This window comes from Marmota flaviventris, chromosome 6 (assembly GCF_047511675.1).
Source record: "Marmota flaviventris isolate mMarFla1 chromosome 6, mMarFla1.hap1, whole genome shotgun sequence".
NCBI classification, from domain to species: domain Eukaryota; kingdom Metazoa; phylum Chordata; class Mammalia; order Rodentia; family Sciuridae; genus Marmota; species Marmota flaviventris.
In genome coordinates, this window is record NC_092503.1 from 25,810,033 (window position 1) to 25,825,939 (window position 15,907).

The window sequence follows — 15,907 nt, forward strand, 5'->3', positions numbered from 1 at the left end:
TGATTTGATAAAATCCACAATATAGTTTGGTAAATGCACAATTCTATAACCTAATTTAAAATGCAACATTATTAAATGGGATGTAAGGAAACAAAATGAAAGTCCTGTGACCATTTCAAAATGTTTTATAACAACACTTAAACTTCCATTGCATATGACCCTAGAGGCAGGTAAAAAGCAGAAAGCAAAAAGGCCTGAAGTGAATCAAGATACAAACTATGCAATGCATAACTACAAATCCAGTCGCAATGGTAAATCATGCAGTACAACAGGCAATAGTTATAATCAAAGTGAACTATGCTGTTAAAATGAAGCCAAGGAAAGCCTGGGGATGGGATGATTCACAGGTCACAAGGAAACAATCCCCAAATCAGCTATACTCACCTATACCTCTATTCACAAGTGAACGAACTCTCCTTACGGCCCAGTGCCACAGTCCTTCCCTACTGTGGGGTTGGGAAGGTCCCTTGAAGTAATTCTGGAAGGACTCACTTAAGGAACTAGACTTTCACTGAAAATAGTAGTCAAACAAACACTGAAGGGCTGGGGATGTGGCTCAAGCGGTAACGTGCTCGCCTGGCACGCGTGCGACCCGGGTTCGATCCTCAGCACCACATACAAACAAAGATGTTGTGTCCGCCGAAAACTAAAAAATAAATATTAAAAAATTAAAAAAAAAAAAAACAAACACTGAAGATTTTCCAGTAAAAACCACACAGCAAGGGCTCCCAGATCCAGCCTTGCCAAGAAAAAAAAAAAAGGCTTCCCACAAGAAGCACAATATAGATTTTGGAAGATCAACATTTACTGCCAACCAAGGGAGTAAGCCAAGGTCTACCTGGTTCTTCCAATTAAAAAGAATCCCTAATTGGGAAGCAGCACACACTACATCACAAACTGAGATCCCCAAAACCTGTATAAAAAACCCCAAATCACTCCACAAGTATTTGCTTTTTCAAACTGCACTATGATTTGCAGACTTTGTCACAAACAATACCATATTATCCTCACTTTCTCCAGATAAATTTGGACTGGGAAAGGATCAGTGGACTTGCAAGATGGCATAGCCAGTTCTAAAGCTCTGGCCTATGCCTTCCAAATCTCACACTCTTTTGAACAAGCAGTAAGCGTGGGAATCTTTTCCAAATACAGATATTTGAGAAGGTACAAGGGCTGCCTGGATCAGCGTGATGCACGGTATGTGAATAAACTCTTACTTCGATTGAGTGCTATGTTCTCATTTTATTAGCATACACATGTAATTTCAGTTCAAGTGCCAAAATGAGAAAAATGAGAACTTTCTTCTGACTTGGCATTTAAGTTTGTTATCACAAGCAAGATAGCGGCAATTTAGCCTTAAGAGATCTCAGTTTGCAGTTTGGTTCTTAAGAACTGGCGATAACAAGTACATAATGGGCCTTTATCTACAAGTTTCAAAGTCCTACTGAGCTGGTATAAAAACTGCAGGGTTTTTAGAAATGTGAAAGAGACAGGTGTTGAACACTGGAGCTCAGCTGTCTACTAGACAGTAGTGGCCAGAGACATAGGAGAGGTCAGGGAGAGCAGCAAGAATAGCAACCAACTGCAAACAGAACCTCCCAAACTGGAAAAAAGAAAAATAGAACCTTACAAATGTAACAACATTACTGTGACTGATATTCAAATGAAATATACGCTAACCCTATGCCATGCTCAAAACATTCTGCCCACAAGTAACTGCACAAATTTTTCCACTCTCCCCTACCTTAACTAAAGTTCTAGTTCTGTGTAGATGTTATATAATAATAAAAACATTTCTAGTCAGCAAGGACCACCTTAAATAAAGCTGAAAGACAATAATCTAGGGAAAACATATGCCAAAGATTATCCTGAATGTACAAACACTTCATGCAAATCAAAAAGAAAACAAATATCTTATTAGTAAAATGTACAAAGATCACAAATAATAAAATGTACAAATATACAAAAATATACAAATAATCAGTATACACAGAAAAAGATATTTGCTCACTGAGAATTCTAAAACTCAAATAAAAATATCAAAGCGAGATCATTTTTTTCTATCTGGCCAAGATAAAAATGGCAATGAAAATTTACATCAGGGAATGTGAATAAATGAGCACTCCATAAGCTCGGAGTGTGGCTCAGTGGTAGGATGCTTAACTAACATGTGCAAGGCCCTGGGTTAAAGTCTCCAGTACTAAGGAAGGAAAAGAGCACTCCTTACATTGCCAGTGTTAGTATAAATAAGTACTAACACAATTTAGTGTTAGTGTACAGGCAAACCCTTTCTGAAGATAGGTTTGGCAATACATATCTAACCAGTGATCCCACTTTTAGGAATTTACATTCAAGAAGAGACTCATGTCCTACTGATGATCTCTAGTCCATTAAGAACAGAAGTGCCAGCTCAAACATTCACAATCTCCAAATTGCCAAGACCAGGAATTCCTTCTATAGTACAGAGAAGGAATAAGATAAATGGGTACAATGCATGAGTAAAGTACTTCCTTAGACAAAGTACTTCCTTATAAATTTAATTTCAGTCTAACTATCAGAATAAGCATGAATTCTTTTAAAAGCAATATAAACACACCTACTGCTTCCTTAAATGTTTTTATACTGAACTTAAGTCCTCTACCTGAAAAGCCTGCATATAGTTTTGCATTATTTATGCATTATAAAGGTGGTCAAGATGAACCCAATTTTGGCATAAGGATCAGATACGTTTCTCTTCACTCAAACATACCTTTTCTGCAAGAAGGAAAGAAGGCCAACCCCTGATACTTGGCATCCTCAAATGCAGGAGCTGGGCATGGTGGCACACAATTAAAATTATACCTGTAATCCCAGTGACTTGTGAAGCTGAGCCAGGAGGTTCATAAGTTTGAGGCCAGCAATTTAGAGAGGTCCTAAGCAACTTAGCAAGACCTGTCTCCAAAATTAAAAAAGATTGGGGAGCGAGGTGTGCTGCTGGGGATGTATTTCAGTGGTAAAGAGACACTGGGTTCAATCCCCACAAAAACAAACAAGCAAACATAAATTGTAGAGTACTGCACCTGGCTTCTAGTAAGCACTTAGAAAACAGAGTTGTGGTACCTTCATTGTTCCTGACACTGTGAATGACTGCTTCTCCTTTATGCAGCTTCCCTGAGTTCTACAGTCCTAATATACTTATCATCAAGAATCTTACATAGATTGAGGTTGTGGCTCAGTGGTAGAACACTTGCCTAGCATGTGTGAGGCTCTAGGTTTGATCCTCAGCACTACATAAAAAGATAAATAAATTAAAAAAGGTATTGTGTCCATCTACAATTAAATATATAAAATCTTACCTAATTTGCTCCTGTACTGCAACACACCATCTTTACTCTAAAACTAAGAGCCTAATATAATGGAATCTTATCATTATAGAGCTAAAGTTACTTTAGTATGTAAGCCCTGCAAGATAAGAACAGATAGGAGGAATTGGAAACTGAAAGAAGTCACTAAGTTACCCTGTGTTGGATATTCACATTTCTGCCTCTACCACTGAAGGGCACTTCTATTTCTCAATGCCAGGCTCTCTCCATGATTTCTGGCATCAATTCTTGGTGCTGTCTATATCTGTTCATTAACACCCATTACCAACTATCCCACACTCAAGCTTCTCTGATTACAGGCCGTATCTGCTACCAATCAAAAATAGCCAGAACTTGATTCTGTACATTCCCTGGGTTCCATTTCTGCCCAGACACTGAGTTGTGTTAGGCATAGCAAGTTATATTACGATAGAGTTCGATTAAATATCCTATCATCATATTCAGGAGTGCTCATTTAGAAACATAAAACAAAGTTTGTGATTCAATTTCTACATCAGTATAGAAAGACTCTCCTGAAATGTTTCTATAACTTGAAGGGACATGATCTAAAGTATAATCAAACTTATGCTCACCCGTAAGGAAAAATACATCTCCTTAACTTACAAGAGAAATCCGATACACAGCTAACTTTTGCCTAAATGTGTGCTCTTGATCAGTTTTGTTATAGGCACATGCCTCAAAGCATTCTATTTCTAATGAATTTCCAATAAAATGAAATAACAGAATTATAACATACGGGCCACCTTTTGCTATCTGACTCTGTAATTGCTCTTTTGGGGGTGTGGCAATATTTATTGAAGGGACTCACAATATGCCATTATGGTACAGAAATTATTTTGAGCTGAAGACTTTGAGTTGCTGAAATTTCTTGTCTAAAAGCAGAACCTTCCCAAAGAACTCAATTATCATAAATCCCCTCCCTGAGAGCAACCAGGAAGGACTGATATTCTCATTCTCTCTCTCTCTCTCTCTCTCTCTCTCTCTCTATATATATATATATATATATATACACACACACACACACACACACACAACAGCGGAATGCATTACAATTCTTATTACATATATAGAGCTCAATTTTTCATATCTCTGGTTGTATACATAGTATACTCACACCAATTTGTGTCTTCATACATGTATTTTGGATAATAATGATTATCACATTCAGCCATCATTAATTACTCCGTGCTCCCTCCCCTTCTCCTCCCATCTCTCTGCCCTATCTAGAGTTCTATTCCTCCCATGCTCCCTTCTCCCTATCCCACTATCAATCAGCTTCCTTATATCAAAAAAAACATTCAGCATTTGTTTTTTGGGGATTGGCTAACTACACTTAGCATTATCTTCTCTTACTCCATCCATTTACCTGCAAATGCCATGATTTTATTCTCTTTTATTGATGAGGAATATTCCATTGTATATATATGCCACATTTTATTTATCCATTCTTCTATTGAAGGGCATCTAGGTTGGTTCCACAATTTAGCTATTGTAAATTGTGCCTGTGTCCCTCTAGTATGCTGTTTTTAAGTCCTTTGGGTATAGACCAAGGATAGCTGGGTCAAATGGTGGTTCCATTCCCAATTTTCCAAGAAATCACCATACTGCTTTCCATATTGGCTGCACCAATTTGCAGTCCCATCAGCAGTGTATGAGTGTACCTTTTTCCCCACATCCTCGCCAACACTTACTGTTATTTGTATGCATAACAGCTGCCATTCTGAATGAATCAATAAATAGGATGGATTCAAACTAAAAAAGTTTCTTCTCAGAAAAAAAAATCTGTGAGGTGAATAGAGAGCCTACATACTTGGGAGCAAATCTTTACCCTTCACACATCAGATACAACACTATTCACTAGGGTATATAAAGAACTCAAAAAGCTAGACACAAAACAAAACAAAACAAAAACAAATAACCCAATCAATAAATGGGCCAAGGACCTGAAGAGACACTTCTCAGAAGATGATGTACAATCAATCAACAAACATGAAAAAATGTTCACCATCACTAGCAATTAGAGAAATGCAAACCAAAACCACTCTAAGATTTCATCTCACTCCAGAACTGACTCTTATTACCAGAAATGAGTAGTCTCCACATCAAACAGACATTATCACAAAACTATTATATATCCATCTATTCTCCTAAAAGCTCATTCAAAAAAAAATCATTTGTTTTCCTGTAAGTACTTGTTCCCCCATCTTTTCCCATTAAACTGGTATAGAAGCCCTAAATTCTAAGCACCTTTGAGTCAAGTTTTTTCTCTGATGAAATGTCTTTTCTCTTGCTAATCTATTTTTTATCAATTTGCAAGCCCTCAAATACAGAGCCTAAGAGGGCAGAGCAAAAGTTTTTCCTTTCCAGCAATATAAATCTATGAAATGCACTGTATTATGCCCCTACATCAGAATCATGTTTTCTTATTAAATGCAGCTTAATCAATTATATGATTAACATTTAACACTTCCTCCTTTAAGTCTTCGTTTTTCTCACTTTTCTTTAAATAATTTATCTTCTTGTTTCTAACTCAGACTATTTTCAAGTATTATCCTAAGTACTTTCCCTTTCTACTCCTGACAGACAACATATAAATTTTAAGTGTTAGAAACACTACTCTTTGCCAGTTTAAAAAGCTCAAGGACAATCAAGCTAAACTATGTTGTCGATTAAATAGAGCAAAATGCTATTTTGCCAACCACAGAAAAATTCAAAACTTTTGAAATAAACAGAACTAAAATACAGTCACTTTGTGCAAAATAATGACACTGCCTGTCACAAGAGTTTGCTTTAAAATTAAAAGATGATAAAAATAAAATAAAAAATTAGTCCAACCAGGTACAGAGAGATACACTTGCTACCAAGATGAAAAAAAATAAACCTTAGGGACAATTCCCTCCCTCTAGAGTAAACCCATCTGCTCAGATGGTCCCAACTTCCCCTCCTAGCATTTAGTTTTTTGAAGTTAACCTCAATTAGCTAACCTCCCATGGCTCAGAAAGCACAGTGCTGCTAGTTCCCACAATTAAGACTGGGTGCTATGACACTGTCATCCTCCTGGGCAGAAAAACAGTGTGTGTGCCATGTGTCCACTGCTTCCACTGGAAAAATCACAATCAAGGGCCTATGGCAAGTTCAACTTCCAATTTCTGACTAGCTATATCAAAATATAACCATCCTGTTAAAATGTACAACAGTGTAAACAAGCTTATCAACTTCCTATGAGTATCCCATTTTGCAGATTCAGCTGATCATGTCCCCAACAAAGCTTGGTGGATAGTGTCTGGTTCTTCACTGACTACAAAACAACTTGTTTGAATGTCCAGCCCCACCCCCGTTGGAGTTGCTACCAATGCACCTTAGAACAGTCATATCAAACTCCTGGCAGCAACTAGAGCAAGGAAGGCCCTTTCCCACTCCTGCCTGAAATATTCTTCTTCAGCCTTCAGAATTTACCACCTCTCTTTCTGCAGTACTCAACTCTTTTCCTCTAGAAAATCGTTTTTCTGCTAAGCACCCATAGTACGTTTTCATGGCCCCTAGTATTTACAGGTCTCTCTGCTAGCTTCACTATGAGCCTTGAAGGGTGTGGATCCTGATGCCTCCAAGTATAATTCTATATTATATACTTTCAGTCATGGTAGACAATAAGCACATAATAAATGTTCAGTAAATGAATGAGTGCAGAGAAAACAAAACAATGAGCAAAGGAATGAGGAAATAATGAATTCTCCACTTGTTGCCTGGAGAGGAAAAAAAGGGTTTTTCAGGTAATTCTCAAGCCCTGGCTGATCTGATCCTAAAAGATACCCTGGGCTCTTCGCTTCCTTTCAATTATTCATCAACTCCACATACTCAACTTTACTCCTCCATCTTCAAATTCAATCTCTAAATTTAATCCAACATTCTACTTATCTCACATGTTCCTGCTTCTTACTTCACAGCTGCCCATGTGTAGTACATGTAATAACCTACTTGTATTTATTTTGATAGAAGGAAAATATAACCATTTTTGCATGTTGTTTTTCACCTTTTTCTTTTTCATTCAACATCTGATTTTTTCCAGCTAAACCATGATCAGAGAGAGATGAAAGGGGGAGAAAAGCAGATTACTTACCTTCAAAGCACTTCCTGAATAAAAATCTGTATGATGCCAGAGTAGTCTTTACATTTATACTAAGGAAACCCTCAACCACCTTCTTAATGCCTCAGTATCTGTTCTTAAGAGCATGACAACTTGGAAGTTTTATACTTGGATAAGGCTGAACAAACCACAAACTTATAAAGCTATTGTTGATAGTGCCACTATGTTCCAGGCCCTTGCCAAGATCTTTCACATAGACTGTTTTCCTTCAAAAACACCCGCAAAGGTTTGCACTTAGAAAATGGAGGTTAAGAAAGGTTTTTGCCCCAAAGTCACTTTTTACTAAAACTGTGGCACTTAGCTTTATACCCAGCTGTTTAAAAATCCATGTTTACTACAACTTTAAAAAACTCTAGGCCTTACTTCAAAAGATTAAAATGATATAAGACAAAATTTCAAAAGCCTATGCCTGTGCTATGGCAAATTCAAGCACAGTAAGTAATATTAATTCTTCACTAACTCTTTTACTAGTTACCAAAATATCATTCATCATTATTAGATAATTTGTTGAATCCCTGTAGACTACCAAATCCCTGAATACCATATAAGTCCCCAGCAGAAATAAAACTATGACAGCATCTGCTGCAGAATCTAGATCCAAACAGGGCCCTCCTGTTGCTGAACTATTTGGGGGTGCCAACAATCCTCCAGCATGCCTTTAAAATAACAAAAACCAGAGCCCAGTGAGGCCATGGGGAAAAGTCACTCTACAGAGTACTTTTAAACCAGTACAACCTTTCTAGTGCAATATGTCAGTATGTATTAAAAGGCATAAAAAATGTGTATCTTTTGCACAAATCCTGATAAGAATTTGCTCTAAGGAAGGCCTATGGTCCAAAAGTTTGTGCCCATCCAAAACTCATGTTGAACTTAATACCCAATGCATATTAAAGGGATGGCCTTCAAGAGGTTATTAGGCCATATGGGCTCTGCCCTCATCGATGGGATTAACGCCCTTATTTTTAAAAAGGACATTAAGGAGGAAAAAAATACGCCCCTTCTACTTATTCTTCCCTGTGAGGATGCTATGAGAAAATGTCATCCATAAAACAGGCCCTTACCAGGCACTGAATATGAAAAAATTTTAGAAGGCTACAAGAATACATATCAAGGGGCTGGGGATGTGGCTCAAGCGGTAGCGTGCTCGCCTGGCATGTGTTCTGCCCGGGTTCGATCCTCAGCACCACATACAAACAAAGATGCTGTGTCTGCCGAAAACTAAAAAATAAATATTAAAATTCTCTCTTTAAAAGAAAAAAAGAATACATATCAAAATGTTAATAATGGGGATCTCAAAGTGGTGAGATTGTATGTTTAACTAGAAAATTTTTTTTAAAACTTGGCTTTTTTTAAGAGTTTCTGCAAATGCTCATTTTATCCTTGGAAAAATAATTTTAAAAAAACACAATATTTTCAATTATATAAGTCTCTTATGAATGCCAAAGATTTGGTGATCAAAATCAGTTAGGACAGATCTTTTTTCCCCTTAAAATGTTCCTTCTGGGCTAGGGATATAGCTCAGGGATACAGCACTTGCCTATTATGTGCAAGGCCCAGAGTTCAATCCTCAGCACTGCCAAAAAAGAAAAAACAAATCTCCTTCTCTTACCTTCAAGTTCCTTAATTATATTGTCCATAGCTAAAATCTGAAGTAAATTCAGAAGGGTTAAATGGCAAGAGATTTCTCAGTTTTATCTACTGTTTTCAATTTTCTGAAGAATGATATATATACTCAGACTTACAGGAAAGTTTACATTGAAGGTTTAGTTACTACTAGAACTGAAGCACAGGTCCTATAACAAGTAAAGAAATAAAGAACAGACTGTGCATAAAGCACCACTAGTGAAACACTGAGCAATTCTTCACTATAACATACATAAGTCCACAGGAAGAATCTATGATGGATGAGGCAGTATTTTCTAAGGCCTTACCTTTTTTTTTTTTTTGCCTGCACAGTCCCTTTGCAGCTCCACTGCAAAGGTGAATTTCAAAAGACAATGTCCAAAAGCAGCACATATTTTTAAAGTCCTAGCAACACCAATTTCTAGATGAAGCAAGAAAATGCTTGCAAGATAATAATACTGCCCTACATATTTCTTAGACCCTCAATAGATATTCTTTAATATAAAAATAAACAGTAGGCAAACACTCCTTATTTTCCTTCTAATGGATACTGCTAATTTATACATGTAGTAAAAACTAATGTAAACACCTAAAATGAGACTCTTTATGTATTTTATGTATGGAGTTATAAAAAGTATACTTAGTGGTCTCAATACCCAACAAAATTGAAATCTTCATAGGGAACAGGTGGTATTCCAAAAGAAATCTACTTGCAAACAGAATGTATGGGATTCAGTACACAGTTTCCCAAGGAAACAATGGTATAATGGTGGTTAACTCCCAGTCTGGTCCACAAATCCTATTCAGATGTTACTGAGAAATATTTATACCACATCTGCATTTTACATGAGTGGTAACTGGCAGTCTAAGTAAAGAAACCAGTAATACTAGGGGAGTTAAGAGTCCCTTTGCACAAAGGATCTCCAATTGAAAAAAAATGCCACCCCCAAGGTCATATCCCCCCCTTCTAGAGGGCAGCCCAAGGCCAAATAACCAGTCAATGTCTTGAGGTGATATACTCTGATGGGCTATCCAAGACCAGAGCTTTCCCTCCTCTACCAGTGTATCATAGTTCAACTCTTCCCTTTGCTGAAATCTACTTCTTCCCCTCTCCTACTAGTCAGGAGCACTCTCTGACAAACTTCCTGCACATTCATATCTGTCTCAGAAATTATTTCTAGGATCTGAAACAAACAGCTAATACTTTATAAGCTCATATTTTAAGTATTACACTGTCATAGTGTATCTATTACATATAATAGATACAGATAGGTTGCTATGTATGGGTAGGTACTATCTCATTTTACACATGCAGAAAAATACAGCTCAGAGAAGTTAAATTATTTGACCAAGGTCACTTTTAGGTCTACCAAATACAAGTCCAATCACTAATTCCATTTACTAGAAAGAGTTGTTGAATAACCTGAGGCAGAACCAGCCAAGGATTCCAGGGGCAGTCAGGAATGAGTGCCATGGTGAACCATGCTCAGCCACAAAACAGGAATTCATAAAAATACTTGGGATCCAGGCCCAATGAAAACTAGATACACAATGATCAAGGTTTCATACAGTTTTAGGCCTAAAGCAGAAAAGAAAGGCCTAAAGGAACTAGAATTTCAGAATGAAAGTACACCATTATAATCTATTGCATGATTACTAGATCCTAAAAATAATAGTTGGCAAACCTTGTCCACCTACAATAGAAATGCTACAATATGGGCAGACACATGTTTACGATGTAGGAGGAGGTTTCCTTAATTTGTATTCCAGCCCCTGAAAATGTTTCATAAACTAGTATCTCAAACTTATATCCAACAAATTTGTTATTAGAGGTATGATATCTTTACATTTAATATTCTATTACTTGTTCAAATGCACAACAGCAACCAGTTCAACTTGAATTCCAACCATGCCAGAGCCTCTGCAAGCTTTCCCTAGTTAGCAACTTCTTTTGTAAAGAAGGAACAACTAAAGGCTAATGTTACAATGTTCTGATAGCCACACTGTCCCAAAGCTACAAGACATTAAACCATCCTATAAATTCTAATCAACTACAAATAAAAACTATTATCTTTAAGTGAAGCAATTAAATTTGCACGTTTGCAGATGTAAATAAAACTAGTCATCAATGAGAATAAACCATTTAGAAGTTTTAACAATATAAATTTACTACTTCCTTGAAATAACTGATTCCTAATTTTCATAATCACAAAATCTAGTGTTATAGTTACATTAGCTGTTATTTAGAAATACTAAAAATAGCTCAATTCAAGTATTTTTAAATTTCAAAACTAATTGGACCTTGGTTGATTCTGAGAGTTTACAAATCTGATGCCCCCTTCTGTAAAACTTCAACTAACGCCTCCTTTCCATAACCCTACATCATACACATTTTTAAAAAGCATTTACAATTTCCTTATTCATTGATTTTGTACATAGGAGGCCTCAGCATCCATGTTCGGATAACACTGAATGCAGAAAATATTGACAGGTTCTTCAAACTAAGGTGAATCATTCACTGACATGTCACATATATACCAACCAAGAACTGGGCATCATAAAATTCAGCTTACTGCTACAAGTTTGTACCTTCTATGATCCTGATAATGGCAATATTTGGCCTATTTCTTCTTTTCCCCATTTATTTAATAAAACAAGTTTCTACACAAAATGATAGCTTCACACATATATACAATACTGCTAAATTTGACTTTACCACTTCAAAGAAGAGTAATATCGGGCAAAATAACCAATTTAATGCTATTGAACTAGGAGTAACAACTAGTTAAGAAGAAAACTTCCTCAAACCACTTTAAAGAGAACACATCTTTTGTAGCAAGAAAAGAGGAACAGCCAACCTGAAGATTTCACGGGAATGGGTGGGGGTGGGGGGTAAACCAGAACAGGAATGCAAGCTCCATGAGGACCAAGATACCCAGTGTTGATTGCCACTGTATCCCCTACATTTTTAACACAGTACTCTAACATTGTAAGTCGTTAACATTTTTTGAATGAATAAATAATATTCACAGTATTTGTGAGGGACTTTACTATATTCATTACATATAATAAGCCTTTAAAATAACAAGAACTGAGGACTTGATAGAGGAACACTGAGCCTCACAATAACCCTATGAGGGATCAATTAAATTTTTTTTCAATGTTACAGATGAAGAAATTGAGCCTCAGAAAAACTGATCTTCCCAAAATGACAAAGCTCCAAAAGCCTAGGCCAAGAGTCTGTCTTACTCAGCCAGTCTAAGCACCTTCCTTTCTTCCACATTAATATCAAAATGAAGTTTAGAGTTAGAAAAACAACAGAACATGGAGTATACAGACTGGCCAAAAGTTGTATTATCAAACATTCACAAACGAGCTAAGTTGTCTCCAAAAATAAAGAAATAAACCTTCCTATTTCAAAATTACATAGACACAGCGCAGGGGGCCTACAGTTCTCCTCATAACACACTAAACCTCCTGTGTTCTCAGCGCTGTGGGCTTCTTTTAAGTGCCAGGTGCCCTTTTTAAAAAGTGATCTACATAAAGTATGGCTTCTAAAGCTGAAAGCTGTGTGCTCAAAGGTAGATAAAAGGATCCTAACCTGCATTCACTAAAACATACATACCTACATGCTCTTCTCTGAAAACACTGCCTGACCAGAGGAATTACAAGAACTGTCCAAATAAGTGTTTGCCCGGAACCCTATAACGAAAGCCATGTGTCTGATGTGACAACAGAAATCCTGTCACATCTTGGCTATTCCCTGCTTGTACTCTCAAACGGGAGCATGCAAGCACACACGTAAGATTATCAGGCTTCTTTCTAAAAATGTGAAGCCGAACTATAGAGGATGATTTTTTTTTTCTTAACTCCAGGCTGGGAACGGAAGTCAAGTTCAGATTCTCTTCCTTCCTCAGGCGAGCCAAAGAATTAAAGAGAGCGCGCGCACACACACACACACACGCACACACACACACCCTAATGTAAAAAAACGTCTCAGGGCCTCTTCACCTGCAGCAGTCGACGCAGCAAGCTTGGGTTTGCTGGCAACTAAGGCTCTCCTGCACTGGGCGGAAAGACGGGGTGCGGGGAGCGCAGGACTGAATGAACTGGTGCCTAACTTTTCAATTCGATCATTCTTCTCAACTTGGGCAGCTCTTTCCTTCCTCTGGCCCGGGACCCACAGGGCTTCGCCAGAGCGGCACTACGGGCAAGATTGGAAGGGAGCGCTGCGACAGACCGACACCCGGCACCCTCGCAGTGGGGAGCACAGGCTGTCTCTAGCATGACAACGAGCAGGGCCCGCAGGTCGGTCCCCGCCACTAGGCGTGGGGAACGCGAAGGGCAGCCGCCGCGGGGCGGAGGGGCGGGGTGAGCACTTCCTGACTCGCATTGTCCACGCACCGCCCGCGCCACCCAAGGCCCCGCCACCGCGCCGTCCCCGTCGAGGAGGAAGTTGGCGATTGCCCCGTCTTACCGTTCTTGGCGTCTCCCGCGGCCGCAGCCCCAGTGGCGGCCGCGGCGTTCGCGGCTCCGGTCCCCGCACCTCCGGTGCCCGCCGCGCCCCCGGTGCCCGCCGCGCCCGCCGCCGCCGCCCCGCAGCCAGCCACCGTCGCCAGGGCCCCCCCGGCCGCCGCGCCCGCCGCTCCCGCCGCAGCCAGGGCCCCGGCTCCATTTTCCTGCTCGTCCCCGCTGCTGTTGGCACGCTTGTTTTTGCGGCCGCCTTTGCTGTTTTTGGGGTTGGGCATCTCGCTCACGAGGGTCCAGGTGTCCGGCGACAGCGAAGGAGGCGCCCCGCGGCGCGGTCGCTACCGGCCCCGCGCAGAGTCGGCAGAGCAGAGGGCGCGGGCCAGCGGCTCCTCTGGCGCCGTCTAGCCGCGCGGCCCGCGCCGCGCCATCCCGGCCGCCGCGCCCTCTCCGGCTTCCTGGAGCCGGCGCGCGGCCACCCGAGGCTTGCAGCCGCGCGGGCGCCGCGGGCCCGGGGCGCGAGCGAAACGCTCCCGAGCCGGAGGGAAAAGGCGGGTCTCAGGCTTGTTTTGATTTGGCTGCGCTGACACGCTCTGGGCCCGCCCCCTCCCGTGACGACACTGGGGATTCGGCTTAGCCGCGCCCGCCAGGTGACCTCACGGCTGGCCGGCCCGCCCGCGTGACGTCACGTCCCGCGCGGAGCCCGCCGCCTCCGAGTGACGTCATCAGGGATCCTGCGTTGTGGACCCGCAGAGCTCTGGGTCTGCGGACCGCCATTTGTGAGGCGGTCCAGACTACGTTACAATGACTCAGAAGTTGTTTGGTGGCTTTCTGACCTTTAAGTAATCGAGGCTTAAAACAATACTGTCAGGAAAAATAAGCAGGTGACTAGAAGAGGAAAGGAAAAGAAAGGATTTCATGTTAACAATCCATGGGGTGGCTTTGCCATTCAGTAATAGTAAAGAAATAGGATTGAGTTCTGGATAATTGGGATGAGGAGCAGGGTCCCTGAAATGAACCCATCACAGTCTGTGGTAGCAATGGTTCCCTCAAACACAACCCATCATTTGGGTACCTGACTGAATGTTATCTGTGACTATGCAGCAGGCCCAGTTTGGGAGAACCCACTACTGTAGGTAGCACTGAGTTGTCTTGAAAGATGTGTGGCCACCTTGTGAGGAAGAGGAAGTTAGAAAGTCACACCTGAGAAGACATGAGGACAGGGGATCACCGGGAAGAGTTTCATGTGGTCTCCTTTCTGCAGCTATGTTCTGCCTTTTCACAGGCCAGGCCCTTCCCATCTCTGAGATCTCAGCCCAAATACATATATCACTTCCTTCAAAGTGATCCCAAAGACATCTTCCCAGAAAAGCAGCCAGAAGTATTGCCCTTTATTTTCTTTATCTACCTCTAATTATGTTGGCATTCGACATGTTTACTTATTTCTTGTCTGTCTTTCTCTTGCTCCAATAAAATATCCATAGATACATTTCATCTGTCTTGGGGACTTCAAGGAAAAGCTATCATAACTTCGTTAAATTTATAAATTAGGTCCCTTTCCTATGAACTACAGAAGAAAGACTATTTTAGCTGACAGTTTTACAGTGTATCTGTCCTGTAGTGTAATTTTTAATTAATCCAGCTGTTCAGTCAAGGTTTTGTAGCTGTGTTGTGAAGCCTAGAGACGGGGAAGTGCTGGAAAGTGTGCCCTCCTCTGCATACTGGCTAGGTTGGATTCTGGAGGGCAGAGCCTGGAGAAGCAGGGAGAACCCTGGATACTCCAGAACAATTGCTAGTTGGATTTGTTAGTAGGAAAACCGATACACATTTTAATTCCCCAATACAGTATATGTTAAAGGAAATTGACCCTTTGGAGAAGGGTTATACCAGATAGACAGGAAGAAAGAAGGTATTTTGTGCCTATATTTTTGTGTCTGTTTTCCCCCACCAACCCCAACATCCTCTATTCACCAGGAAAGCTGGGATTGCCCCTTTCTAACTCTGCAATCTAACATAAAATCTTAACCACAGTCGGTGTTCAATAAAAATTTGTTCAATGGAGCATGCCTAAAGCATTCATTTGACTACACTTTTCTTTTCTTTTTTTTTTTTTTTTACATTTTGTACTCTGATCACCTTTTTCACCTAAGCATGAGCTAATTAGGTGTTAGCTGGGGCATGTTTACACTCAGATAACAACACATGAGCTGTAACAGGAGAAGTTACATCACAAATACACAAATGTCAGAAAATTTATATCTGCTTTGTAATGGCATGTAAGTCTGCTGGGAAGCACCCTTCAACACTTCCC

General features: G+C 40.1%; 1 protein-coding gene across 2 annotated transcripts in view; it reads right to left on the minus strand.

Annotated features, from left to right (window-relative positions):
- Positions 1-13,971, minus strand: part of Heca (hdc homolog, cell cycle regulator) — a 44,763-nt gene extending 30,792 nt beyond the window's left edge. For both annotated transcript variants that reach the window (XR_011707699.1, XM_027938418.2), the window contains exon 1: positions 13,607-13,971. Coding sequence is in view for 1 of the 2 variants with exons in the window: in XM_027938418.2 (XP_027794219.2) it covers positions 13,607-13,877 (271 nt within the window). In the remaining variant the exon portion in view is untranslated. The remainder of the gene's footprint in view (positions 1-13,606) is intronic.
- Between the last annotated feature and the right edge of the window lie 1,936 nt (positions 13,972-15,907).